This window comes from Astyanax mexicanus, chromosome 20 (genome assembly GCF_023375975.1).
Source record: "Astyanax mexicanus isolate ESR-SI-001 chromosome 20, AstMex3_surface, whole genome shotgun sequence".
Taxonomy (NCBI): domain Eukaryota; kingdom Metazoa; phylum Chordata; class Actinopteri; order Characiformes; family Acestrorhamphidae; genus Astyanax; species Astyanax mexicanus.
In genome coordinates, this window is record NC_064427.1 from 87,881 (window position 1) to 115,692 (window position 27,812).

Consider the following 27,812-nt stretch of genomic DNA (forward strand, 5'->3'; position numbering starts at 1 on the left):
TAGAGCTCTGTGGTTCTGAATCTTTGGTTGGGGGCGTGGTTAAGGAAGGAGAGCCCGCAGTGGGCGTGGTTAAGGAAGGAGAGCCCGCGGTGGGCGTGGTCGCTGCTCTTTTCAGTGACTGAATTCTGGATGTATACTGGGTTGAAGTGGAACTGGTGATTTACTGGTTACCTGTCTGTCGGTGGAATCAGAGGGAGCTAGAACTTCAGGAGAGATTACTCAGGGTTTCGTGGATCAGCTCTGGAACCGGGTCAGAACCACCATTATTATTATTCTTTTTATTATTATTGTTATAATTGTTATTATTATTATTGTCCACATCTTAGTGTTGGCTGCTTAAGTTCTGTAAGGTTCGGTTAGGTTCTGTAAGGTTCTGTGGGTGTTAATCTGTTTATCTGTGAGGGAGTTCGAACTCTGAACACGTTTACCGGCTCCGATTCTAAACTGTTCTGGATTAACCGTTCTAGTGAAGGTTCTTCTGCACAAGAAAACAGCAGATTAGAGTTATTGTCCATCAGTCCGTCCGGATCCTGAACAGGAGCTGGTTCTTCAGTTCGGATGAGATCTGGTTTATGTTAAATTTGCAGAGAAGGTCCCGGTTCGGTTCTCTCAGTGTTTAATGTTCAGGTTCGGGTTCAAGTTCTCCTCTCCCGTTTTTTCCGTCTGGATCAGTTTGTGGATAAAAGTGTTAATTCAAAAATAAAGCTCGCCGTTTTTGATGATTAACGCGGATCAATACGGATCAGGATTCGGTTTATTAGCAGCGTTTTTTATATTTTTCTTTAACTGGTTCAGCATTTCAGAACTTTTCAGAACACGCCTGAAATGTGACCCAGCAGCGCGGCGGTGTAATTTCACTAAGTGGAGGACAGGCGGCGCTCCGGCTGATGGTTTCTCAGTGTGATCAGAAGGCTTTGATGTTCTGCAGGATGGAGATAGTGGTGGAGATGAGGCGCATCTTCTGGCTGCTGTCTGTCTGCGGTGCTCTGACCCAGCAGGGTGAGTTCTACTTAAGTTCTAGTCAAGTTGTAAAAATCCAGAATCTGCAGAGTTTGGTTTGATAATAAAATAATATTAATAAATTCCTCCCAGTGAAACTAATCCGATTAATAAATACTTGGATTAACCATTACAGTTCAGGACCAGTTTTAGTTGTTCTAAACTGGTCTTTGATGGTCTAAACTGGTATTTGATGGTTAAGGTGGGCAGGATTATACTGGTTAACCAGCTCTCAACAAGAAAAGTGTGTGATTTCAGTTATACTGGTCAACCAGTTTGGTTTGATGGGTTATACTGGTTGTTTATCTGGTTTATGTACATTACGCTTATAAACCAGTCAAACCATCAAACTCACCCTGTACTGATCAAGGGCTAAACCAGTTTAACCAGTTTAATCTGGCCATGCTGTTTTTAATGTTTTGGGTTTTCAGTAAATATTAAAAATAATTCTCCACAGTAATGAATAGTGAATGATTAATCTTAAATCCCTAAATTATTAAATTAATAATGTGTAGTTACTAAATTACTGAATGATTAATCTGTGATTTATAATTGATTAATCTTTAATTACTGAATGATTAATCTGTAATTACTGAATGATAAATCTGTAATTACTGAATTTAATATTTTTTATGTTCAGGCTCGAGCCCGCAGGCGGTAAGGACGGGTCCGGGTTCGGCTACGGTTCGGGGTTCTTTGGCACAGACGGCGGTTCTGCCCTGTTACTTTTCTACCCGATCCGAACCGGAACCCAGCAGCCCGGGCCCAGTAGACTCGCTCCGCATCAAGTGGACTAAACTGGACGGCGGTACCGAGCTGACGGTTCTGGTGTCTCAGAACGGGTTGATTAAAACCGGGCCGGAGTTCCGAGGCCGGGTTTCGGTACCGAAGCGAGCTGAGGAGCGGGGGCACGCGTCTCTGACGGTAACCGGACTGCGGGCCAGTGATGCGGGACTTTACCGCTGCGAGGTTCTGCGCGGGCTGGAGGACTTTCAGATCAGCGTCCCGCTGCGCGTGTCCGGTCAGAACCACCAGATTAATCACTCTTTCCTGATATTATTATTAATATTTATCATTTAAAGCCAGTCTCACTTTCAGTGACTGGAATCATAATGCACAATTATCTATTATTATCTATTATCTATTTGTATATATATATATATATGTGTGTGTAGCCCAATTTCAGGTCAGAATTGATAAACATTTTATTTGCTGTTAAAGAAGAACTCCAGTGTAAAATGGACTTTTGTTGTAGTAAAAACATGATTAAAAAAAAAAAGTACTTTGATGAATAGCACACCTCCGTTCTCCCACAGTGTTCCGAGATCCAGAAATTTTAACAGTTTGTCCAAACACCCTTCAGACTGGGAGATACGGGGCATAATTTACCCTGATAAATCACTTTTTACACTGTTATCTAGCTCAAAGTAGCTCCACACCTCCTTACTAGAATCCGGAGAGCCCTGACATTTAAAACGAGGCATAAATAACTTAAAAAGTGCAGAAGAAGCTTATTAAACCACTGTTTACATCCCATAATGCTAGCTTCAGCTCAGAGCGCATCTGTGTACTGATAATGTCATAGACATATATACACAGACTCCGCGTGGCTTGCACCAGAATGTTATTTTACACCTGAATGCTCTGCTGTGAAACTGACAGAAAATCAGCTGAGCAGTGACCTATAGGGGGCGCTATCTCAGTCATGTGACTGAGGACATGCATGTTAATACACACTAAGAAAAGTAAGTACAGATTTGTACTTAAAAGAGAAAAGAGTAAAAAGCTTGTCGCTGGGGCTGTACCTTATATTGAGGTACAAAAAAGTACCTTTCAGTAAAAGTCCTTTTTTGTACCCATATTTTTAAGGCAATAAAGATAGTAAAGATTATAAACATTATCATCAACTATATATGGCTCAAAAACTTGATAATCCAAAATTGTCTGGCTTTCAAATAAAAATGTGCAATTAAAATATATATATAGTTTATTAGTACAGTGATGCAGAATACTGAATGTACCCTTTGGCTGCAGGTTAAATGGTACAAATCTGTACTTATTGCTGTTAGAACAAATCTGACCCTATAAAGACCAATATTGTACCTTTGAGTGTACCTTTAAGAACCAAAAAGTACTCATATCATACCTCTGTTTTTTAGAGTGTATAGGCATAAAATATTCGGTTATTATTCTGTCCATTATCTGATTTCCGTACAAATCTGATTATTTAATTAAACTATAGATGATTTATTAATATAGAAATATGTAAATGCTGCAGTAGTAAGGGATGACTGTGTGATTATCAGGATATATATTAGATTATGAGTTTGAGTTTAACAATAGCCGGCTGTTCCAAACTTGGTTATAAAGACAGCCTTCATCACAGACGAGCCTCATAAATATTCATAAACGCCTCCAGAATTCAGAGCTCATCTACATCTCATCTGTTTCCTCTAGTAAAGCTGAATCAGAAAATATTCTTTAATCCTCATGTTTAATAATAACACTATTCTTATCCTATCAATTACTATATCAGCTCACGTTACACCAACTTCATTACCGGGTTAATTTAAGGTAGAGCTAATTAATCTTAATTAATTTAATCCTTTAAAATTAAACAAATGTTTGATTAAATATTGTTTGTGTTTATTTAAAGGACTCAGCAGGAGCATATAAACCAGATTATACCACATTAAACCAGATTATACCCGGTAATGAACGGAAAACCTGTCTGCATTCATTTACATAAAGAGTCATTGTTTTCACAGGTGTTGTATTTCATTATCGGACGAACACCAGCCGCTACAATCTGGATTTTGAAGGAGCTGGACGAGCCTGTAGAGACGTGGGCGCGACCATCGCCACCGCGGACCAGCTGACCGCCGCCTTCGAAGACGGATTTGACCAGTGTGATGCTGGATGGCTGGCTGACCAAACTGTCCGGTATGAATTTAATACAGATCAGATATTTTTTTGATTTTCCTACTAATTACGTTAATTAGAACAACAGAACAGGTGATTTTAATAAACCTGGACTCCACAGGTACCCGATTACCCGACCCAGAGACGGATGCCACGGAGACAAGATGGGGAAGCCGGGCGTCAGAACTTACGGACTCAGAAATCCCACGGAAACCTACGATGTGTACTGCTATGTGGATAAACTGGAAGGTGAGGGGAATTCTGGGAACTGCTCTCAACCAACCAATCACTACTCACACCCTTAATCTCTTGGGGTAGTGTTGAAAATTATTTTGCCAATCCGCTGATGATGTTTCCAATAAACAGGACCTTTTCTATAGATTTATTCTAAAAGTATCGTTTTATATAATCAGAATTTGGGGGTTTAAAACATGGCCACATACACTTCTGGTCTTTCCAAGAATTTCTTGATAGATTTACCTGCCTTATATTTGGGGTGTGGACCTTTCCCATTGGCTCCTGAGACCATTTATTAGCATATTGGACACCCCTTTACTCACCATCATTGTGTAGTCGTTCCCACCGGCTGTGTTATATATCATCTGTTTTATATTCAGCTCAGGGTTGTAGTATGTAAGCAGGTTTAATTGGATTATAAAAATAAAACAAATTTATATGTAAATATATATAAACAATATGTCCAGAAAGCCTAATTTAAATATGCTATTTTAAGGTACTGTATTGTAAGTTCTTCTGATCTGTGTTTCTCTCTCTCTTTCACTCTCTATGTGTGTGTGCGTGTGTGGTGTGTGTGTGTGTGTTGTATGGTGTGTGTGTGTGTGGTGTGTGTGTGTGTATGGTGTGTGTGTGTGTGTTGTGACTACGGTGTGTGTGTGTGTTAACAGGTGAAGTGTTTTACGGCTCGAGGGCGGGGTTAACTCTGCAGGAGGCAGTGGGTGTGTGTGAGCGGTTGGGGGCGGTTCTGGCGTCGCCGGGTCAGCTGTTCGCGGCGTGGAGGGCGGGTCTGGACGGCTGTGATTTCGGTTGGCTGTCGGACGGCAGCGCCCGCTATCCCGTCTCCGTTCCCCGGGTGCAGTGCGGGCGGGGCCAGCTGGGGGTCCGGACCAGGTACCTCTTCATCAACCAGACGGGGTTCCCGGTTCCGTCTGAGCGGCTCGGCGCGTTCTGCTTTAAAGGTTTTGTTTACCCTTCTTTACCCGAAGAACCAAAAAACATATTTTATTATATTTTAAAAGAAAAACATTTTTTCACTAAACAGATGCCTGTAGTGTTTCTGTGTGTCTGTGGTTCTGTGAGTAGGTTGTTCTGTGTGTCTGTGGTTCTGTGTGTCTGTGGTTCTGTGTGTCTGTGGTTCTGTGTGTCTGTGGTTCTGTGAGTAGGTGTTTCTGTGTGTATGTGGTTCTGTGTGTCTGTGCTTCTGTGAGTAGGTGTTTCTGTGTGTCTGTGGTTCTGTGAGTAGGTGTTTCTGTGTGTCTGTGGTTCTGTGAGTAGGTGTTTATGTGTGTCTGTGGTTCTGTGAGTAGGTGTTTATGTGTGTCTGTGGTTCTGTGTGTCTGTGGTTCTGTGAGTAGGTGTTTCTGTGTGTATGTGGTTCTGTGTGTCTGTGGTTCTGTGAGTAGGTGTTTCTGTGTGTCTGTGGTTCTGTGAGTAGGTGTTTCTGTGTGTCTGTGGTTCTGTGAGTAGGTGTTTCTGTGTGTCTGTGGTTCTGTGAGTAGGTGTTTCTGTGTGTCTGTGGTTCTGTGAGTAGGTGTTTCTGTGTGTCTGTGGTTCTGTGAGTAGGTGTTTCTGTGTGTCTGTGCTTCTGTGAGTAGGTGTTTCTGTGTGTCTGTGCTTCTGTGAGTAGGTGTTTCTGTGTGTCTGTGGTTCTGTGAGTAGGTGTTTCTGTGTGTCTGTGGTTCTGTGAGTAGGTGTTTCTGTGTGTCTGTGGTTCTGTGAGTAGGTGTTTATGTGTGTCTGTGGTTCTGTGTGTGATGTTTTGTGAAAGTGGGTCGTTGCTGTAAGTGAAGGTTTCTCGGACTGCAGCTGGGATTCCGGGTCTGAACTCTTCCCCTTTTTCTGGGAGGAAATGGGATCAGATTCTCCCCGGAGATCCGTTATCCTTCAGCACCGTCTCCCTGCAGCTCGGACTCGGTCCAGACGCTCCTCTAAACCCGGCTTCAGTACATCCTCCTCACCTCCTACTCCAGTTTTAACAGAGTTCCAGAAACTTCTGAATCCTGACACCAACCCCCCCCCCCCCCCCCAGTGGGAGGGGGGTGGTGAGGGTGATGGTACTTATGTTGATGATAATGGTGATGGTGAGTGAGAGGGGGGTGGTAAGGGTGATGGTGATGATAATGGTGAGGGTGATTTTTATGGATCAGATATTTGTAAGTAAATGATTTATCATTATGTTTTGTTCTTTTTGTTTTTTTGCTCTTTAACCTCAAAACTTGTGTCTGAGCAGCAGAACAGCAGAGATTGGATCTCAGTCCAGTTATTTACAGAATCCCCCTGAAGGTTCTGGTGTCATTTTTAGAGGAAACTGTAATTTGTTTCCAGAAAACCTTTGAAAGAAATTCTTTCAGACGCCCAGTTAAACTGCCGTCTCCCACAGAGCACTGAAATATAATCCTGGAGAGAACAGAGGTGCATGCTGGGTAAATGTCTAATGCTTTTACATATTTAAATTTATAGAGAGACATGATCAATGATCTTAAACAGCACTTAGAACCTGAGAACCGGGTCCAAACAGGAACCGGAGAACAGAACTGTTGGTGGATCAGTCGAGTTTACGGGAAAAAGTGCCTCATGTTTTACATCATCGCCTCTAAAACCAGGACACGTCCCTAATGTGGAACATCTGGCTCCACACCGGAGAGAGAGAGCGGCCGAGAGACCTGCACTCACTGTGGAGAGAGCGATAGAGAAGAAACCAATGATGGGGGCGGGGTGTTGTGGAGGGGGCAGGGTTCTACATTCTACATTCAGTGTTTCCCACTGACAGGGCTAATAATCAAAACACAAATCACCTGAAAAATCAACACCAGCTTCTGCTGGTTACTGTTTTAGATGGTGTGAGCTCTCTGGATGGTGAGTAGGTAGTTAAGAAACTGATAAAAACATACAGCTGAAGTTACCAGTATAATGACCAGCAGGACCAAGCAGAGTGACCAGCATAACCAGCAAGAACAAGCAACTCGACCAACAACATCAACCAGAAAACTCAACCTTGGTCTTTTCTGGTCCGGGTCGAGTTGCTGACGCTTGTAGATCAGCTAAACCATCAAACTCACTCAGAATCATACTGTATCATAAACTGGTAAATATCAGCTGGTCAACCAGTTAAACCAGGGCTGTTTCAGAGCACTGTGGGTTTTATTCAGAGGTCAGTGTTTATTTCATCTAAATGATCAGGTTTTATTATTAAAGCCAATTTTATCTTCTAATTAAACATTTCCACTTTGTGTCCTCAGGACCGGATCCCACAGCCACCCCTACAGAGACGGACCCCGGTTCCGACCACGAGGCCATCGACCAGATTATTAACCAAGTGGAGGCGCTGCCACCTCACAGACACCCCGTCGATACCCCCATGCCCCCCCTGCCCACCATGAAGAGCATGCTTCCTCATCTGGACATCACTGCAGACGAAGGGGGCGGCAGAGAAGGTGCTACCAAAGAGCCACAGGACCCAACGAAGCTCGCCGTAGTTTATAAAGAAGACAAGCAGGATTTACCTGAAGGGAAAGATGCAGCAGAAACACTTGGAAGCAGAACTGATGAAGCTACAGTAGATACGACCGCAGAGCGCTCCCCCCCGTTACATTCCTCACAACAAGAAATCCCAAAATCCGGCACAGGGGATCATGGACCTGACTCTGGACCTCCTATTAGCGTCATCGTAGTGGATATGACATATAATGTATCAGGTAAGATCATTCACAAACAGATTAGAGGTCTTTATATTTTGTTTATTAAGGGAAAAGTAAAAGTGGTATGAACTCTCTGTGCTTTGCCCCAGATTACCTGCTAAATTATATGAAATAAAACTGTTTACATTCAGTTTAAAAAATATCTGCACCAAGAAGGAAGTGTGGGATTGTACTGCTGTTCTTAAGAAAGAAAAAAGTTACCAGGATCAGTTAATGATTATATTTTAATTAAGCTACACATACAGACGTGTGTAACGATGCAAATCCAGTATTCTCTATACACAGTAGCTGCAGATTGTGTGGTAGGGATATAGGAGTGTTGATCGAGCGTCCAATAGAAACACATCCCACACATTTTCTATAATCAGGGATAGATCTGGAGATACAGCAGCTGCACATGGTTCAGTATCTGCAGTGTCTTCAAGACCTGAAGCTCTTGAGATGCAGCAGCAGCAGCAGTGTGTGGATGAACATTGTCCTGCTGGAATAGAGAGCGGAGTGTGGGTTCAGGAATGATGGTGCCACTGGTTGCAGAACCTCATTAACGTAACGTTGGCTTGTGCGTTTATCCATTAGCTTGTTATTGTAGCGTGCTCAGCTGACCCGTGTGGGTGGTGTGGTGTTGTGGTTGTTCTGTATGTTCTGACAGGGGAGGGGGCGTGGTTAATGTGTGCGGTGGATGGTGTGGTACAGCAGTTATTACACACGTTCTGCCGATGCTCCTCAAGACATGCAGTATTCCGTTCACACCTGTACTTTTGTATTTGTTCATCATAATCAGATCACCCAGGATGCAGGTTTATGCCAGGTGTGAATGGTGTATGTGTGTGTGTGTGTGTGTGTGTTTTCGTTGATTTTTTGGTTGTTTTTTACAGCTGATCACATAGCGGGGCTGATTGGAGGAGGAATCGGTTTGGAAACTGGGGACGGATTCTCTACATCTTCTGCCGTCACACACCCAATTCTGACCTTCATCAATGGGAGACATGAGCTCCAACTGAAACCCGAGGTGGATGTAACTCAGGAGGCGAGAGGAGACCAGTTTGAAACAGCGAGTCCAATAGCAAGTGAGGAGAACCTGTTTAAGATAGAAGTGATGACCTCATTTGTAGTGATGGATGAACTTCATTCTTCACAAACTGTCCCAGTTTCAGAGAGTCCTCAGACTCTATCCACAGAGTTCATACTGGACCAAACCTCCATCTACGGGTCCATCCACAGAACCTCTAGTTTTGATGATGGTTCTGGAGGACACCCCACAGCCGATGATGGCGTACCTCTGCAGCAAGGCTTTACGCATCACATCCTACCAACAACAGCTACTACTGATCCCAGAACTGTGGACACAGAAAGACAGCCGTACACAGGATCTGAGGACGGGTTCACACAAGAGCTGGATTCACATCAACCAGAACCGGGCCGGTCTCCTGCCTTTACTCCCTCATCCCTTCTCTTCACTGCCTCACCGGAGCCCACTGACTCTACAGGTCCGACTGACTCACCGCCTCATTCTCCTCGAGAAGAACAGCGGACCAGTTCTGTTTCCGTCTTCATCCAGGAGGTTTCTGATAATCAGACTGAGCTTTATGGTGTAGAAAGTTCAAATTTTACAGATACAGTGATCAATCAAGCAGCCGTCCAATCACAGCCAACTTCAGCCAACGAACCGACTTTTACAGAAGACTCTGCAGAACCCACCGGGTTGGAGGAGGAGTATGATGATGCTGAGAGTCCATCAGTAGTAGAAGCTGCACCTCCGGGACGGGTGGAGGAGAACGGGACTGATAACGGGACAGCAGTGGATCGGGACGGGTCCGGTAGAGTATCACAGTGTTTGCTCGTACACTGAAATACCTAAAGTCATGGGACAGCAGCGTGTGAGTTCATTAGCTAGTGTTACCTTAGGGAATAGTTTGGGAACATCCACACCTGCATTAGTTGTGAGTGAGGTTGATTGTGAAGGCGCTGTGTGCTTATGATAAGGCCAGGTGAATTATGGGAGTTGTAGTGAGGTCTGATTAGTGGGTGCAGATGGTGGAACGTCAGCAGGGGGTGGTATTATTGATTGACTGATTTGCATATTGTGAGCATCCACGTACCAAAGTACACATGGAAACATCATCCTCACCTGTAGCACAGTTAAACCTGAGAGAAGCTGCAGAGGTAGAAATTGACACAATAAAAGCGTTTTTTAAAGGTTAGAAAATTTAAATATTTTTTAAGCAGAACTGGTTTATTTCATTACTTTAAAGAAAAAATGTTCCTTATTCCGAAGTGTAACATGTACCTGTATAATATTAGGACCACAGTGGACGGGGGAAGGTGGAGTGAGGGGAGGGCTGATGGAGACGGCTTCTGGTTAGAATTGTTCAAACTAAAATCACACCCCCATTCAGTGCAGGAGACCCCGCCCACATGTCCCACAGGGCAGTGATCTTTAGATTACATGTGACATGGCAAAAGTCATGGAACACGATACCGTCCTTTGGCTTTTGACATGTCTGCTACAGTAGAAATAATGTGGAATTGGAATGGTTTAATATTGGGAAAATATGATTTGGGTAAAATATAACTGAAGATATTGAAGTGTGTATAATACAGTTGTGTAACAATAGTTGTGGTTCTAATTTATTATATTTTTCCAGATTTGTGCAGAGTAAATATTTGTGAAAATGGAGGAACCTGTGTCTCTAACGGTGAAGATCGGTGTTTCTGTGCTGCCGGATTCAGCGGCGATCGCTGTGAGACCGGTACGATTTAAACCAGCTGATTCTGGTGTTGTTTAATTTGGGTCTGAAGTATTTTAGTTTGAGTTTTTAACATTTTTACTTCCTGCAGATATTGATGAATGTCAGTCTAACCCTTGTCGTAACGGCGCCACCTGTCTGGACGGAGTCGATTCCTTCAGCTGTGTTTGTCTGCCAAGCTACTCGGGTTCTCTGTGTGAACGAGGTAAGAACTCTGAACCTGAATATCCAGCGTGTGATGAGTATCCTGCGTGTGATGAGTATCCGGTGTGTGATGAGTATCCTGTGTGATGAGTATCCTGTGTGATGAGTATCCGGTGTATCGGTGTGTGATGAGTATCCGGTGTGTGATGAGTATCCGGTGTGTGATGAGTATCCGGTGTGTGATGAGTATCCGGTGTGTGATGAGTATCCTGTGTGTGATGAGTATCCGGTGTGTGATGAGTATCCGGTGTGTGATGAGTATCCGGTGTGTGATGAGTATCCGGTGTGTGATGAGTATCCGGTGTGTGATGAGTATCCTGCGTGTGATGAGTATCCGGTGTGTGATGAGTATCCTGTGTGATGAGTATCCGGTGTATCGGTGTGTGATGAGTATCCGGTGTGTGATGAGTATCCTGCGTGTGATGAGTATCCGGTGTGTGATGAGTATCCTGTGTGTGATGAGTATCCGGTGTGTGATGAGTATCCGGTGTGTGATGAGTATCCGGTGTGTGATGAGTATCCTGTGTGTGATGAGTATCCGGTGTGTGATGAGTATCCGGTGTGTGATGAGTATCCGGTGTGTGATGAGTATCCGGTGTGTGATGAGTATCCTGTGTGATGAGTATCCGGTGTGTGATGAGTATCCAATCTCACTTTCTCAGACTCTCACTCTCTCACAATCTCACTCTCTCACAATCTCACTCTCTCACAATCTCACTCTCTCACAATCTCACTCTCTCATACTCTCACTCTCTCACTCTCTCACACTCTCACACTCTCACTCTCTCACTCTCATTCTCTCACTCTCTCACTCTCTCACTCTCTCACACTCTCACTCTCTCACACTCTCACTCTCATTCTCTCACTCTCTCAGACTCTGACTCTCTTAGAATCTCACTCTCATTCTCACTCTCTCACATTCTCACTCTCTCACATTCTCACTCTCTCACATTCTCACTCTCATTCTCTCACTCTCTCAGACTCTGGAAAGATTGGACAGTGTTATATTGTGTGTGTGTGTGTGTGTGTGTGTGTTTGTGTGTGTGTGTGTGTGTGTGTGTGTGTGTGTGTGTGTTAGATATGGATGTGTGTGATGTTGGGTGGTATAAGTTTCAGGGTCAGTGTTACAGGTATGTGGTACAGAGGAGGACGTGGGAGGCGGCTGAGCGCGAGTGTCGGCTGCACGGGGCTCATCTCACCAGCGTCCTCTCCTCCGAGGAGCAGCACTTCATCAACCGTACGTCCCGATATTCGTCTCAGTTCTCATGCAGAAGTAATGGTTCATTAAATAAAGGGTTATTGAACTTTCTATTGACGTTCTTTAAATACAGTGGACTTTCAGGCTTCGGGTTCGATGATAAAACCTGTTTAGTTAATTCCGGCAGGTTTAGACCCCTGAGGCTTTCTGATGTTTGAACATTTCATATGTTTAAATCAATTAATAGTTCATTCTTTTCAGAATTTGATTATTAATTGATATTTTTTATTGATATTTATTGATATTAATTGATATGATTTAGTCTGAGAGTTTGATATTTAATGTTTAATGTAATATTTTTAAAGGTTTGGGTCACGACTACCAGTGGATCGGACTGAACGACAAGATGTTTGAGAACGATTTCCGCTGGACAGACGGAAACCACTTGGTAATATTTATATTAATTTACTTTATTTTCACCCTTTTCTTCAATACTCAGAACCCACAGGATATAAAACCACCACAGAGCAGCTGTTATTATTATTATTATTATTATTATTATTAATATTATTGGGTGGTGGGTGGTTATTCTCAGCACTGATTAGCATGGTGGTCATAATGTTCTGGTATGTGTGTGGGATGTGTGATGGACAGCAATCCTTTACCCAGCATGCACCAGGAATCACATTTCTTACTTAAATATAAGCTTTTGTATTTTTTATTATAATATGAATGAATTGTCCCAGTTTATAATCAGTACTGGGAGTTCTGGAAACAGTGAGAATTTAGTTTATGTGTCTTTATTTTATATAAACTGTATTTATAATTAATTTCAGATCGTTAATGGTAGATTTATTATAGTAGATTATGTTTTGTTTAGCCCCATCACTTTCCCTGTTTTAAACTAATTGTCCGCTTCCGGTCTATAACAGGAAACCCCCTGGCTGCTGTGCCAGATGTGTAATGGGTTTAGCGCCCCCATGTGGAACTATATTAAACTTTGGCTGAGTATTTAAAGTGCTTGTTAAATTATGTTTATTTCTGTTTGAGGTGTGAATTTTCTAGTCCTTATAAAGTTTGTTTTTCTTTGTAAAAGTGATTTTATATAAAAGTGGATTTTTTGTGGATCTGTTAGCAATATGAGAACTGGAAACCGGATCAGCCGGACAGTTTCTTCTCCACCGGCGAGGACTGCGTGGTGATGATCTGGCACGAGGGCGGCCAGTGGAATGATGTGCCCTGTAATTACCACCTGACCTTCACCTGCAAAAAAGGCACAGGTAACAATTCAGTTTATCAAAGTAATGAAGTTTATTAAAGTAAAGAAGCACAAAGAAGCCCACCAATCAGGGAACAGTATTTTGAGCTGTTGGATGTACAGTCTGTTCTCCCTCTTCAGTGTCCTGCAGTCGGCCGCCCGTTGTGAAGGACGCTCACATCTTCGGTCGGATTAAATCGCGCTATGAGATTAACGCTCTGGTCAGATATCACTGTAAAGACGGATTCATCCAGAGACACCTGCCCACCATCAGGTGCAGAGCGGACGGCAGCTGGGACACGCCCCTAATCACCTGCATGAAGCGTAAGCTGCTTTCGATCAGCATTTAAATATTAATCTGATATTATAATAAAAACCATTAGTCTCTGTAAAATAATAAAATCATTCACAGAATTAAAAAGTATGTTTTTATTGCAGCTTCAACATTCCAGAAAACTTACCCAGGATACTACCACCCCAATAACAGCTCCAGCAGCAGGGGGCGCTACAGCGAGTGAAGTTCTGCAGCAGAAAGGAAACAGATCAAACACTGATCTCCAATCAGAACCAGCAACACAGACCCCCCCACCAATCACCGGGATCGACTCCCCAACGACGCGACTCTGAATGTTTCTCTCTTCTTTTATTTTCTTTCTTTTTTGATTCTTTAGTGTTTAAACTTTGCAATACTGTAACTTTATACTGTTTAAGAGGGGAGGAGTTTCTAAAGGAGGATAAAGCAAATTTAACTCAGAACTGTAGGTTTTTAGCATTCGGGTCGACTGCTGGTTCTGTTCCCTGAAGAGATTGGATCTACAGTACGCATACTAATTAACCGAACCGAACAACAGATTCTGTTCAAAAGAAAGAGAGAGAGAAAAGTCACATGACCAGAGGAAGACAATGCTGAAAGGACTGCAGTTCATCTTCACCAACATCCTCCTGCTCATCCCCATGTTTACAGCAGTAAGAGCCTCCCAGTTCACCCTGAACCCTGTTGCTTTCATGCAAAAAACTTGTAACTCCAATATAGTGAATTTTATCATTAAACTGTATTTTTGGTGATCTAGTAAATATATGGGTTTGGAAAAATAACCATATTTAACTTTTTTTATGAATGTTCTAATAGAAAGATGAATAGACCTACTGTACGCAACTGTGACGTCCGCCATCTTTATGACAGACAGTATTGATAAATGAAGCCATAGATTTTTAATTTATTTCAGAAAATTCATATAACAATGACTGTGAGATTTAAAAAAATAAAAATATGACAATATATTATTATAATGAGTTTGTTTGATGTTTGTCAGATATAACAATAAGGCAAAAAAAAGTTTTGGACATTAGAGTGTAAAGTAAGAATTGGAATCTGAAATTATTTGCCAAAAAAAAAAAAAAATGTATATAAAAAAAAATGTATAATAACAATGACCGGTGCTGCCTTTAAGTTCTCCTTGGAAAGTTTGGAGGTTGTAATTAAGAATTGACATGCGTTCTAGTGTTTTTTGGTCGGGTGGAAATTTTATTTTTAGGTATAAAAATAAAAAAACATCTGTTTGGTTCAATATAGAGTTGAGCACAGTAATAGAATTACTTCAGAATAAATTGTCTAAATTGTCTGTTAAGATTTTTTTAAACTTCTTTTACCTATTTCTTACCTGAGTGAATATTATATTCCACTATAATAATGTTCAGCTGTTGTTCTGGTGATGCCCAGAATTTAATAAAGTTTAATAAAGTATAATTTCTCTATACCTGACCAGAGTAATCAATAAATACAATATTTCTTGTCTTCAGTATCCTGGTGATCCACAGATTATCTTTACCCTCAGACACTCAAAGGTTTTAAGATTTTTAATCATTTTATATTAATAAAATTAATTGTGTTATTGTATATTTTTATTTGATTTTATTCATATCTTTCCAAATTAAACACCTCAGCAGTTTCACTCTGGCACCTGTACAGTTAAGGTCCCTCGAGCAGCTTTTTAAGGTCAATGAGAAGAATAAAAAGCAAATTTCAGATAATCACCAAAATAAAACATTAAAATAAAAAACAACAAATTAATAATAATTTACTGATTCAGTCCAGATTAACTAAACCGAAGCAACGGCGCCCCCGCAGGTCCTAAAGCCCTTTACACACCTGTAAAAACCATCATCAGAAAAAATATAACAATTTATTGAAATTCCCTAAAGCCTTATTAAACCAAATCACATCATCACCAGTTCTGACAAGTACTGATAAAAGTCCTGACAATAGATAACTTCCTGCATTTATTTATTAATGAACATTTATTATAATGCAGTAAATCACAGTCACACACAATAACTACAATATAAATCTAATAACACATGTTCTAAAATAAATCCTGCATTAAAGCAATTCAAATTAATCATTTTTTTAATATAATTTTATTTATCTCTGGGCCATGGGATACAATCAAATCGTAATTTAAAATTGTTTATGTACACAAAAGAAAGTATTTGGAGTAAAATTACAAAAACAGATCAGGATTAAATGTGTATTTAGACTGTAAACAGTCACAGTTACCAGTGAGGAAAGTAAACTGATGCTGAAATAAAAACAATAAACCAAGTTTCTGAATAGAGTTTATTCTTTTATTGAGTCTAACTATCCGAGCGCATGCCCTCTGTGTGTAAATGGCTGCTGGGTGAGAGTAATGTGTGTTTTATTGTTGGCAGTCTGTGTGTTTTTTATTCTGGGGTCATAATTCATGTTTTAAATTATATTTTAATTAATAAATCCCCAGGTTTTATTTATCAGCCAATCAGAGGCCTCCTGTCTGCAGCATGCCGGCGGTGCAGCGAATCACGCCATGTATTTTTGTTGTTTTTCTTTGGGTGAAAATTAGCTTTAAGATTTGTTTGCAATACTAAATCACTCTGTAAACTTTATTTTACTTCATTTTCTTTTCTGTTTTTTTTTTGTTGTCCTGTTAGCCTGTTTTTATCTTCAGGTTTAACATGCATTTACTAAAACTATGACTCCAAATCTAAGTGTTTACTTTATAAAGGAAAGATAACTCTGGGATCCTGAACGCTGATTGGACGGACTTCAGGAAAAATATCCACAGAGGTTAAATACAAATACAGTACATAACAATAATCTGCTATAAAATAAAAGTTTATGAATCTGATAATTTTTTTTATAATTTGAAGTGAACTAAACATTTTCACAGATTTTTTAAGTCACAAGATCAGTGCATCTGTTCTTTTCTTTTCTGGATAGAGAGCAGCACTGTCTAAACATCTGATAAAGAAAATACAGATGTAGGAATAATATAAACACAACATTCTGAGAAAAATTATTTGCATACAAACAATTCTAAATGCTTATTGCATTGTAAAAAATAAACAATGAGAGTCACGTCAAAATGTCAACATATGCAATACTGGATTTTTGGTCCACAGAAAAAAATATATATATTTAAAAAAAAAAAAAACAATCTAAAAACAACACTTTATTGTAGCACCCAGAAAGGATGATGGGAAAAAATGAGTGTATGTGTGAGAGAGAGAGAGATTGTGCTGTGGCCAGACGGCGGACTGGTCACTATATGTGTGCTGTTCTTATGGAATATAATAATTATTTATATTTATATTTATATTTTTAATCTATACTTTGTATATATTTTGCTTTATTTTTAAATTAGTCCTGAAAAGTTCTGAATGAAACAATACTGCATTATTTCAGAAATATTAGAACATTTTCTGTTCCGTCTGTAACTCAGAATTTCTGTCGTTTCTATTAATAATCATTTAATTTTTTTAAATATATTTGTGTGGATTATTTTATGATAATGATATTTGTGTTTTATGAAGTAAACTTTTTTGTCAGAAATGAGGGCTTCTATTTTGTTGTCAGTCCCTCCCCCAATTTCCTTCTGTTCAAAGCACTGTCACAGTTTAACTTACATAGACCCCGCCCCCAACAGACTCCGCCTCCTCCCGCCCTGCCCCCTACAGACTCTGCCCCTCCTCCACCTCCAGCTCAGTGTTGGTGTTTGAAGCAGTAAACACCGTAGAGTTTGTGTTTTTTGTCGGGAAATCCTGAGAAGCGAACGGCGGCTTCGGTGGGGCTGCAGCGCCTCCGCGGGCGGGAGATGGGATAACGGACGCTGCCGTCGGCCAGCCAGCCGGCGTCACACCGATCGTATCCCAGCAGCTTCCAGGCCGCGTACATCTGCCCCACTTTAGCGATCTGAGCACCGTCCTTCAGACACGCCCCCACCGCCTCCTCATAGGTCAACTTCGACGAGGGCATCAGGTAGTAGAACCGTCCTGCAGAAAAAAACTTCAGTTATTAAATACAAACCGATCAATAATCGATTATATCAGATAATATCAGTCAATACTGCCGTCAGAGCTCCTCCCCTTAGAACAGAGCCAATCAGCAGCAAAGGGCTGTGCTTGGAAAGTGTGAGAGTTGTAAATACACAAACAGGGACAGCTTGGGACCCCCTCCCCTGTATTAGTTGTGAGGTGTTATCATGTGAGTGTGGTTGGTTGAACACTGGTCAGTGTGCTCATGATAAGGTGAATTATGGGAGAGAGGATATGGTCTGAATGTATCTGTATGAATTATGGGATGGATCTGTCTGTTTTGTGGAGGTTATTAGGGAGGTTCTCCACAGCCTGAGGTGCCGATCAAACACTATAAAATGATGAAAAACAGTCAAAGAGAAAACTGTGTATTATATTATTAAATAAAATTTTAAATATTATATAATTATCAGCCAATTACTTTTGTGTTACAATAAAGGTAATTTTAGAGATTCTTCTACTGTACCATGTTTACTGTAAACACACCTTTAAAGTTAGAAGTAAAACAGAATACGTCATATCTGTTGTTGTCCTTGTCTCGCATCCCATAATTCCTCACACCGGGCACTGTGTTCTTTCCACCACACGGCTCACGAGGTATGGTGATTGGATACTGCACTGATCCGTCATTCAGCCAGCCAGCGTTGCACCAGTCCAGCCCCCCTCGCCAGGCGTCGTACAGCTGATCGAACGAGGCGACGATGGCGTCCTGATCCAGACAGGCTTTATTTGCATCCTGAAAGTTTAAGTTGTAGCGACCGAGACGTGGAAAATACGGGAAGACGATACCTGAAGAGATACGTAACCATCAGCCTCCAAACCATCAGATTAAACAACTTTCTACAGAGCAAAATACAACATATACCCCCATAACTACTGTAAAATACACGGTTCTGTTGTCTAGAACCAATCAATGAATTTAATCAGACTTAGGGTCACAACTGGGGAAAAAAATCTGATTTGTCTGAATGTAGTTTTAGTCTTATTTTAATACAACTTAAGCTCTCCTGTTTAGGAAGATTCTAAAAGCTTTTGTTTGTAGTTTTTAATGTCTTTAATCAGCAGTAAATCACTTTCCCTTTGTCCCACTGTCAATAAAGCAATTAACCTGTTCTTTTACATTTAAACATCGTAACTGATCATTATCAATCATTGCTGATGATTAATTTGCATTATTTATTGTTATTATTATGATATATCAGGTCAAATAAAGTCTCACCCTGTAATTTACATATCTTAGAGCAGCAGTAGTTTATTAAGAAGACTGATGTTCATCAGCTTACCTTGCAGATCGAGGGACACCACCCCTGTCCCATCCTCCAGCCCGTCAATCACCTCGCACTTGTATTTCCCATAATCCTCCAATGTGATTTCAGTGATGACGAGCGAGGCGTCGTTCTGATTGGCCGCCTGAAGGTGCACGCGGCCGTGAAAACTGCCGTAACTCTTCTTATGGAAACCCATCGCCACGAACACGTCAATCTCCTTCAGGTAGTCTGAGGTCAGCTTAGTCCATTTAATCCTCAGTTTGGGATTGGGCGGAGACGAGGGGTCCCTCTGGAAGCTGCATGGCAGTGTTACGTTTCCTCCCCGCCGAGACACAACTTTGGGCTGTTCCACCAGAACCGAGAGTTTCGGCCCGTTTTCTAAAGATTTAGGAAAGAGGAAATTAAATTCTGCAACACAATGATTCAAAATATGAAACCAAAACTAAAAAATAAAGTGTTATTTAAACCATAAGGACACTGATAATCCCGACAACAAATAAAATCAGGTAAAATATTAACTAGCCCCGTAATAACCGATTATATAGAGTTCCCTCCAAAACTCAGTATTAACATCCAGTAGCCTGCAGGACATCAGTTCCATTCCCAAAAATCTCTCAACCAATTAATTTATTCCGCTCGAGACTATCATATCTACACCAGAAAAATACATCATTCCAACTGGATAAAAATATGTGTAATTATATGTTTAGATGTAGTAAATTAAGTGCAAATAATATATACTATATAATAAATCTAATATCTGAAAATCAATGCTGTACTTGCTGGATTATCTCATCTTCTAGAGGAGATAAACTGTAAAATAAAGGAGTGGAGGGTCGTGGCGAGAGTCTGGCTGTTTGTTGATGTTTTGGTTAAAGTCAGTATTTCAGGGCGTCTCCACGCAGCGATCGGCCGCAGTGATTTATAGCGGATCTTCAGGCTGTTGTGAAAATTCTAACACATGAATCATTTTCCATTTAGCAAAAGCAGAACCGCCCCTCTGTGATTGGGTTCTGCAGTGGTTTGGAGAAGTAGGAACACGGTTCTGCAGGTTTAGAGAGCAGGTCAAAAATCTAGAACCACTAAACTTTTCCTCTCCACTGTTCTGCACTTTTGGAAGGTTTTTAAATTGTCCTGTAAATTTTTCAATCAGCAAAATGACGCTGCTGAAGAATCCAGATCAGGTTTCTGCTGGTAACTGGTCTAAGATGGTTTAAACTGGACTGTTAAGATGGTTGAGAATCTAATGGGTCGGACCTACCAGAGATGTAGATGGTTCTGTAGAGCTCCAGATCACTGTGGGCCTGATCCAAACTCTCGGTTCCGCCCAGAGAGAACAGACTGAGGAGCAGCAGCGGGATCATCTTCCTGTGTAGCACCAGCGGAGTCAGTTCACTACAAAACACATCAGCCGACAGTAATTACACAGTAATAACACAGTATTTACACAGTAATAACACAGTATTTACACAGTAATAACACAGTATTTACACAGTAATAACAGTATTTACACAGTAATAACATGGTAATTACAAAGGAATTGCACAGTAATAACATAGTATTAACATGGTAATTATGCAGTAGTAACTTTATAACGCAATAATAAGGCAATTATGACACAGTAATAACACACCTCTAGTAAAATCTAAAGAGTAAAGTAGTGTAAAGGAGACTGTAAGAGCTTTTCCAGAACCTGAACTCTTCCATCTAATCCGGTTCTAAACCCTGTATTTCCTTCTGCAGTTTCCCTACAAGCAGCACCAAACACATCATGCCCTCTTACTCACTGATCCACACACACACACACATTACACACACACACACTGTTAGGAGGGCCAGCCTCACACACACACACTCAGCTGCAGTAAGAGCTGTAATGCTACTGTCCCGCATTCTGTACTGCAGGACACTGAATGTCTCCTCATGCAGCACCTCCACCTCTCCCCCACCAAACTTTACAACACACGTCCCCGCCTGTTCCTCTACAGCACCGCCTGTCCCTCTACAGCACCGTCTGTCCTTCTACAGTATCATCTGTCCCTCTACAGCACCGCCTGTCCCTCTACAGTGTCATCTGTCCCTCTACAGCACCGCCTGTCCCTCTACAGCACCGCCTGTTCCTCTACAGTACCGCCTGTCCCTCTACAGCAACGCCTGTTCCCCTACAGCATCATCTGTCCCTCTACAGCACCGCCTGTCCCTCTACAGCAACGCCTGTTCCCCTACAGCATCATCTGTCCCTCTACAGCACCGCCTGTTCCCCTACAGCACCATCTGTCCCTCTACAGCATCATCTGTCCCTCTACAGCATCATCTGTCCCTCTACAGCATCGCCTGTCCCTCTACAGCATCGCCTGTCCCTCTACAGCACTGCCTGTCCCTCTACAGCACCGCCTGTCCCTCTACAGCACCGCCTGTCCCTCTACAGCACCGCCTGTCCCTCTACAGTATCATCTGTCCCTCTACAGCACCGCCTGTCCCTCTACAGCACCGCCTGTCCCTATACAGCATTGCCTGTCCCTCAACAGTAAAGTACAGAGTGGAGGACTCACCATCTTACACCCCGACGCCACCAGCGTCCCGAACGTGCAGAGAAACATGAGAAGGATGTGAGCGTGGGGTCTCTCTCTCTCTTTCTCTCTCTCTCTCTCTCTCTCGGTCTCTCGGTCTCTCTCTCCCTCCCCCTCTCTCTCTCTCTCTCTCTTTCTGTCTCTCTCTCCCTCCCCCTCTCTCTCTCTCTTTCTGTCTCTCTCTTTCTCCCCCCCTCTCTCTCTCTCTCTCTCTCTCTCTTTCTGTCTCTCTCTTTCTCCCCCTCTCTCTCTCTCTCTCTCTCTCGCTCTCTCTCTCTGCAGTCACACTGATTGATCTTTTTTCTCTTATTCAGTTCAGAGTGCTGACGCACCGGTGGAGAGAGCCAGGTGGAGCTCCTGCAGTCAGCAGATCCAGCAGCTCCCTCTGCAGAGCAGCCCCAACACCCCCCCACCCCCACTCACACCCCCACCCCACCCCCAACACAGCCTGCAAATACTCATCACACACCAGGGATCCACCACTGATAAGACCTGAGAGGACACTCTGCAGAGAAATTACAGAACTTTAAACCAGAACCACAAGATTCACACAAACAGTGACACTGCAGTTCTGTTCAGGCCAATATGTAAATGATTACTGGAGTGGGTCATTTCACCAGAGGTGTAAATTCTTCCCTCACTGCTCTTTAAAAAGAGAGGCTATGTTTGGGTGTTGCACCTCCTGGTGAGAGACTGTTCACTGATAGACACGCCTCTAAAATGCACTTTAATATATTTTGTTAACAAGAAACCAGAACTGCAGGACAGGAACTGTATCTTCTCTGTTCTGTTAGGGGTTTAGAGGCTTGTGGAGACAATTCAGTCCTGCCTTAACTGTGGAGCATCCTGTAGCACTTCCTCGTCCTGCCCGCTCTCTAGATTTATCACCAACTCAGCTTCAGCTTCAACCTACGAGTGTAGAGCTACAGGACCTACAGGCCCAGCTGTAGCAACATCTGTGGGTAAATTTGCTGCAGGATCCATACAGAACCTGTAGAACCTCCAAACCCAACCCTCTCAATCTCATCTTATATCCAGCATAGAGGAACCAACAGGTTCTAGATCCTCCTCTTGTTTACAGAGGTTTTACCCAATAAACTTATTAATAAACTTATTAATATTAATAAAAATAATATTTATCATTACACTCACACACATAAACAATCACTATATTACAGATATCTACTGCTAATAATGCATTATCAATTAATGTATAAAAGAGCATTTAAAGATATATCAGTAGTAATAATAAGCAGTATTATTGGGTACAGGAAGGCAGGGGTGTGGCTTCAGCGATAAGGAAGTTTATAGAACTGGTTAAAAACAGCTGAAACAGTTTATTCCCACCCAGGAGTCCCAGGAGCTTCACCATCTAACGCCTGCCAGATATCTGCTGCTCTGTGTGGCAACACTTAACCAAACACATCCCTTCAGACTGCAGCCAACAGCAAACACACACACACACACACATTGCACACACTGCACACACTATACACACACACACACATACACACACACTAGTGTTTACACCTAGAACACACAAGCCACAGTCTGACCCCAATACAGAGACACTACAGGGGGCGGAGCTCCAGAGAACAGCAGGAACCTGTTGTGTTGGAGAGTAAAGAAGTAATTGTTTCTGTACTGCAGTATTTTTGTGTATCTGTACTTTACTGAAGTATTTCCATTTTATGTGATTTTTTACTCCAGTTCACAGTTTCAGCAGAGCAGGTCGGAACTGAGCCAATGTAAACACTCGCTCATGCTGATGAGTCCGCCCACTGGAGGAATAAAAGCCACAGGACTGCACACTTCATTACTTTCACAACTACAGTCAGATTACAGCAGATTAACTGTGTTTCTCTGTGATCAGACCCTTCTGAGGTTCTCCTCATTATCTAGAACCGTATTAGAACTATTTCTGATGATGCAGCAAATCTGTATTATATGAGAAACAACAGTGTATAGAGCTGTGGTCAGTGTGTAGTTAGGGTTAGACACACACACACACACACACACACTATACACACACACACACACACATTACCACACACTACCACATGCACACACACACTATCACATGCTTCCACATGCACACACACACACACTACCACACACAATATCACATGCACACACTACCACAAACACTACACTGTAAGTTGTGCATTTGTCAGACAAACTAAAGTTTTTAGAGGACTGTTTCATTAAAAGTAGTAATATCTCTTCTACCATTACGATTTTCCACCTCTTTTGTTTCTTGACAGTAAATGTTTTTGGTACTGTAATTATAACTGTAATTATAACTGTAATTATACAAAAGCTGATTATTGTAATGGCTCAGTACTGCGCCTCATTCAACCTCTAAAACCAGGTAAAACATTCCTTATAAGGGCAGTGTGTGAGTGGGCGGGGAAAAACTGCTGAAGGCCATAACAATGACATCATCTCCAGAGTGTCATCAGCTGTGTTTGATCAGAATAACCCCTAATCGACTCATCCGTCAGTGATAACGGGTCAGTTCCTCTCTTTAAACAGGAAGCAGCACCTTTGAAGAGCGAGAGGTCTGTCTTCACCTGGAGAACGACGTCAGAGAAGATCAGCCATTCAGACAGATCAGACTTATAATCAGACTGAGAGAAAATCAGCAGGTTCTGCACACCTGAACTCCTCCCCTCACATTTCTCTCTGAACTCTTTACTAATATTAATATTTCTATAAAATAAAAGTGAATGAAGCCTAAAGCAGTCAGATTATATGGATGATATAACAGATTTATCTGCTGAATCATGTGGCAGCCAACAGTTTTACAGGTTTACAGAATCCTGCATTTATCACAATCATAATATAACTATTGAATAATTTTACTACATAATTTTTAAAGATGATAAAATGTGATGGTTTAAAGTAAAAGTCCCTTAAAAGGATTTTAACAGTATCTGATGATGAGCTATTTGGGTTACCTCACTACACTACTGTCATAACATGTTTTTTTAGGCCCCTCCCACATAATGTTTTACCTGCTGTCCACTCACAGGTCAGAGAAAACATCACATCACAGATCACAATGATTCACAGTGGAAATGATTTGGTTGTTGTCTTTTCGTTACACTGTGAAAATGTTCTGTATAAACTCCACCCATCTACCTGCTCAGGTGTGTGTGTCTGTTTACAGACAGCAATGTTAAAGAAACCTTTTGGCCCTTTTTAATCCGGTTGCGGATAAACTAAAGTTTTATACTCTACACTGTTTCTATAAAGGACACGTCCTGCGCTGGTTTCAGGGCTGTTCTGGGTGGAAGTATAACGGGTCTTTGATGGCGGAGCGACCTGCGTTTCTCAACAGTAAACTTTGGACTTTATCCAGAAACAGAAACATTTAGACTTAAAATCAACATCTGGGCACTCAGACATCCAGAGATCTAACAATAACCTGCTCCAGCATACAAACCTTCTGCCTGTTTAAAATCAGCAGGATCATTTAGTGTTTATTTAAAAACAGAAATGTTTAAATATATGATAAATAATGTCTTTGTTTGGAGGAGGATAACCCCCACCCTTTAGTAAATGGGGTAAGTTCACTCCAGTCCACCCCGTCCAGGATCTGAATTAGAACTCTGTGGGTTTTGACGTCACACTCGTACCACCTTAACTCACACAAAGACCCCTCAGTACTGCCCTCGCCACATCACTCCTCCAGTACCTTACCTACACTATTAATATAAACAATTATTTATAGAAATAAAATAAATAAACTGACCAACAGAGATCACAGAACTGAACAGAACCAAATCTGTTCTCATGACGATTTTCTCAGATTTACACTTTGAATTCTGTGACACTTTTTAAATATTGTTTTACTGTTTTTAATAAGCACTAAGTGAGCAATCTATTCATCTGTTTATAAGCAACACTGCAGCTTTAGTAGCGATATATAGGCAGCAACACCGGTGGGAAGAACTGGCTGATGATTGGCCGTTGGTGCTGTGGAGGCTGGTCTACAGACTGGCACTGCTGGAAGATCAGCAGGATTAATCTGTGCTGGCAGCTTCTCTATACCCGGGGTCAGAGGTCAGGATGCCCTGAACAAACCCAGTGAACTGAAAGTTCCAGAGTGACAAGATAACTGTGAATCCCAAGCAAAAAATTCCTCACTTAAAAATCTGAGAGAAAGCCAATTTTCATCAGTGATCTGTTACAATTTCCTAAAAATCAAAGGTTTTTATCACTTCAGTAAAACAGATTGCAGAAATATTTACCATCTTTCACTCTGAACCCTGAATACTGTACACTGAACTGGTGTGATGAATCTCTCTCTTTTTAATGCTCTCTCACTCTCTCTCTCTCTCTCTCTCTCTCTCTATATATATATATATATATTTATATATATATCACACTTTCCAGGTCCTGAGATGTGAACCAACGGTCTATATTGAACTGAGATCTGTGAACGGCTCGCCCCGCCCACTTTACCCATAAGAACATTCTGTTATTGCTGAAGGTCCACAAGTAGGCTTTTCATTAATGAGACTGTGGGCTACACTCCCTGGTTTCTGTGGAGCCAGAGAGTCTCATAATTCACTGAGAATAACAAGGGTATTTGTTTGTGTAAAATAAACAAACAGCAGCAATTCTTTAAATTCGCATCAACCACTGTGAGAACCCACTGAACCGCCACCAGTCTGAACCAGTTTATGAATGGATTTGATTTATGGGGGGCATTATAGATTAAGGCTGTTTGAAATGTTAATGGGTCTTCATAGAGTTTTAAAATTCCATAGCATATCTAAAATATTTTCTTTTATATTAGAGAAATATTATAGAAAATAACTCCATGTGAGCGTAAATATAAATATAAATAAACAAATAAACCACGTCCACTCGATCACACACAAACCGACTAATCTAAAGTCTGTAATGTTTAAAAGAATAAAAGTTTTATTTACAGTGTGAATTCTGTTCTGAACTCTTTGTTTATCATAGTCAGATCAAAACAATTCAGAGCAAATCTTCACACTTTCCTAAATTTCCTTCGGGATCAATAAAGTATCTATCTACAGATCAATGAACAATAAAGTTAGACTAACTCAATCTAAACTCATAAACTCTAAATTCTGAATGTCTTCATTAATTAATGCATGATTGAATAAGCGCGAGTCTGCGGGTTTAACCGTGTTACCAGTTTGAATTTAGAGGAACCGGGTTCTTACCTTGTGGACCAGACCGGACCGCGGAGGCTCTGAGGAGCTGCAGGACTGAAGCTGCGCGAGCTCGAGTCTGAGATCTACGTCACAGGTTTGGAAAAAAAGTCACGCGACGCTGCTGCTCTCATTGATCAGATTTCCGATCAGATTTACTTTCTATCGATCCTTTATGCTGTGGATCTTCAGTAAAACCCCGCCCTCTGAAAACAGATCAGTTTAATGTTTATTTTTAAATTAACTGAAATTAATTAATTATGAAAAGAGTATAAAGTTTAATTTAACTTAATGTTCCATACAGCGATGAGTGTCCAATAACACAAACACAGTTCCTAATTATTTATTAGGTTATTTGTTTGTTTTGAGCCTCTGAGGTCGAGGAGAGGCTGGAAGTTTACAGGAAACAGAAAATAATTATATGAAAATATGCAAATACATACAAATATGCAGTACAGGAGATCAGATATAGATTATAAATGTGTGTTTATTCTGCACTGGATTCACACTTCATAATTCTATACTGAACTGAACTCACTGTGGAGTCTAACTTTCTTATTAATTTCCAGGAAACACTAAAGTCACATCAGCCCAGGGGGAAGAGTTTATTCATCAGGCAGTGGAGGCAGTGGGTGGACTGGTGGAGGTGAGGCAGTGGAGGCACTGTCATCCAGCACACCTGAACTACCTAATGCTCCACCTGAATCAATCCCAAATCAGTACTGAACCAACGCTGCCCAGTCGACACCAAAACCCCGAACTCTAAAACTGTTACTGAGAGATCCACTTCTTATAATTACAGCCGTTTATGTCTTTGACACTGATTTTTGTAATAAACTCTGTGTGAGAAAGAAACTACCTTCCACTACCAGATCAGGAAAATCTCTCACTATCTTTAATAAACTCCTGAAGACTGAGCTCTTTAAAGAGCACTTACTCTCCTAACACCTCTAACTAACTACCTTCTACTACCAGATCAGGAGAATCTCTCACTATCTTTAATAAACTCCTGAAGACTGAGCTCTTTAAAGAGCACTAACTCTCCTTACACCTCTAACTAACTAACTACTTCTAACCTAATTTCCTTCTTTCCCTCCTTTCCTCCTTTATCCCATTATTTCCCCTTTAGCCTCCCTCAGGTCCTGCAAAATGTTTTTGCCCTGGGT

General features: G+C 41.4%; 2 protein-coding genes across 5 annotated transcripts; one reads left to right on the forward strand and one right to left on the reverse strand.

Moving 5' to 3' along the window:
* The first annotated feature begins 114 nt into the window (after positions 1-114).
* Positions 115-14,547, forward strand: vcanb (versican b). 3 transcript variants are annotated; one of them, XM_022664601.2, is made up of 15 exons: positions 115-250; positions 796-999; positions 1,640-2,020; positions 3,768-3,942; positions 4,043-4,170; positions 4,827-5,117; positions 7,398-7,853; positions 8,732-9,673; positions 10,502-10,606; positions 10,695-10,808; positions 11,886-12,044; positions 12,371-12,453; positions 13,141-13,285; positions 13,405-13,587; positions 13,702-14,547. In XM_022664601.2, the coding sequence occupies exons 2-15, from the start codon at positions 888-890 to the stop codon at positions 13,779-13,781; spliced, it is 3,354 nt and encodes a 1,117-aa protein (XP_022520322.2). In that variant the 5' UTR covers positions 115-250; positions 796-887; the 3' UTR covers positions 13,782-14,547. The 3 variants fall into 3 exon arrangements, with proteins under 3 accessions (XP_022520322.2, XP_049324369.1, XP_049324370.1); XM_049468412.1 differs by having other exon boundaries at positions 840-999; XM_049468413.1 differs by having other exon boundaries at positions 929-999.
* A 1,319-nt stretch (positions 14,548-15,866) lies between these two features.
* hapln1b (hyaluronan and proteoglycan link protein 1b) lies at positions 15,867-26,752 on the reverse strand. 2 transcript variants are annotated; one of them, XM_007241381.3, is made up of 5 exons: positions 26,659-26,752; positions 20,143-20,276; positions 18,897-19,259; positions 18,100-18,402; positions 15,867-17,571 (listed from the first exon to the last, which is right to left on the reverse strand). In XM_007241381.3, the coding sequence occupies exons 2-5, from the start codon at positions 20,243-20,245 to the stop codon at positions 17,282-17,284; spliced, it is 1,059 nt and encodes a 352-aa protein (XP_007241443.1). In that variant the 5' UTR covers positions 20,246-20,276; positions 26,659-26,752; the 3' UTR covers positions 15,867-17,281. The 2 variants fall into 2 exon arrangements, with proteins under 2 accessions (XP_007241443.1, XP_049324371.1); XM_049468414.1 differs by having other exon boundaries at positions 20,143-20,249; positions 26,659-26,723.
* Positions 26,753-27,812: the final 1,060 nt, after the last annotated feature.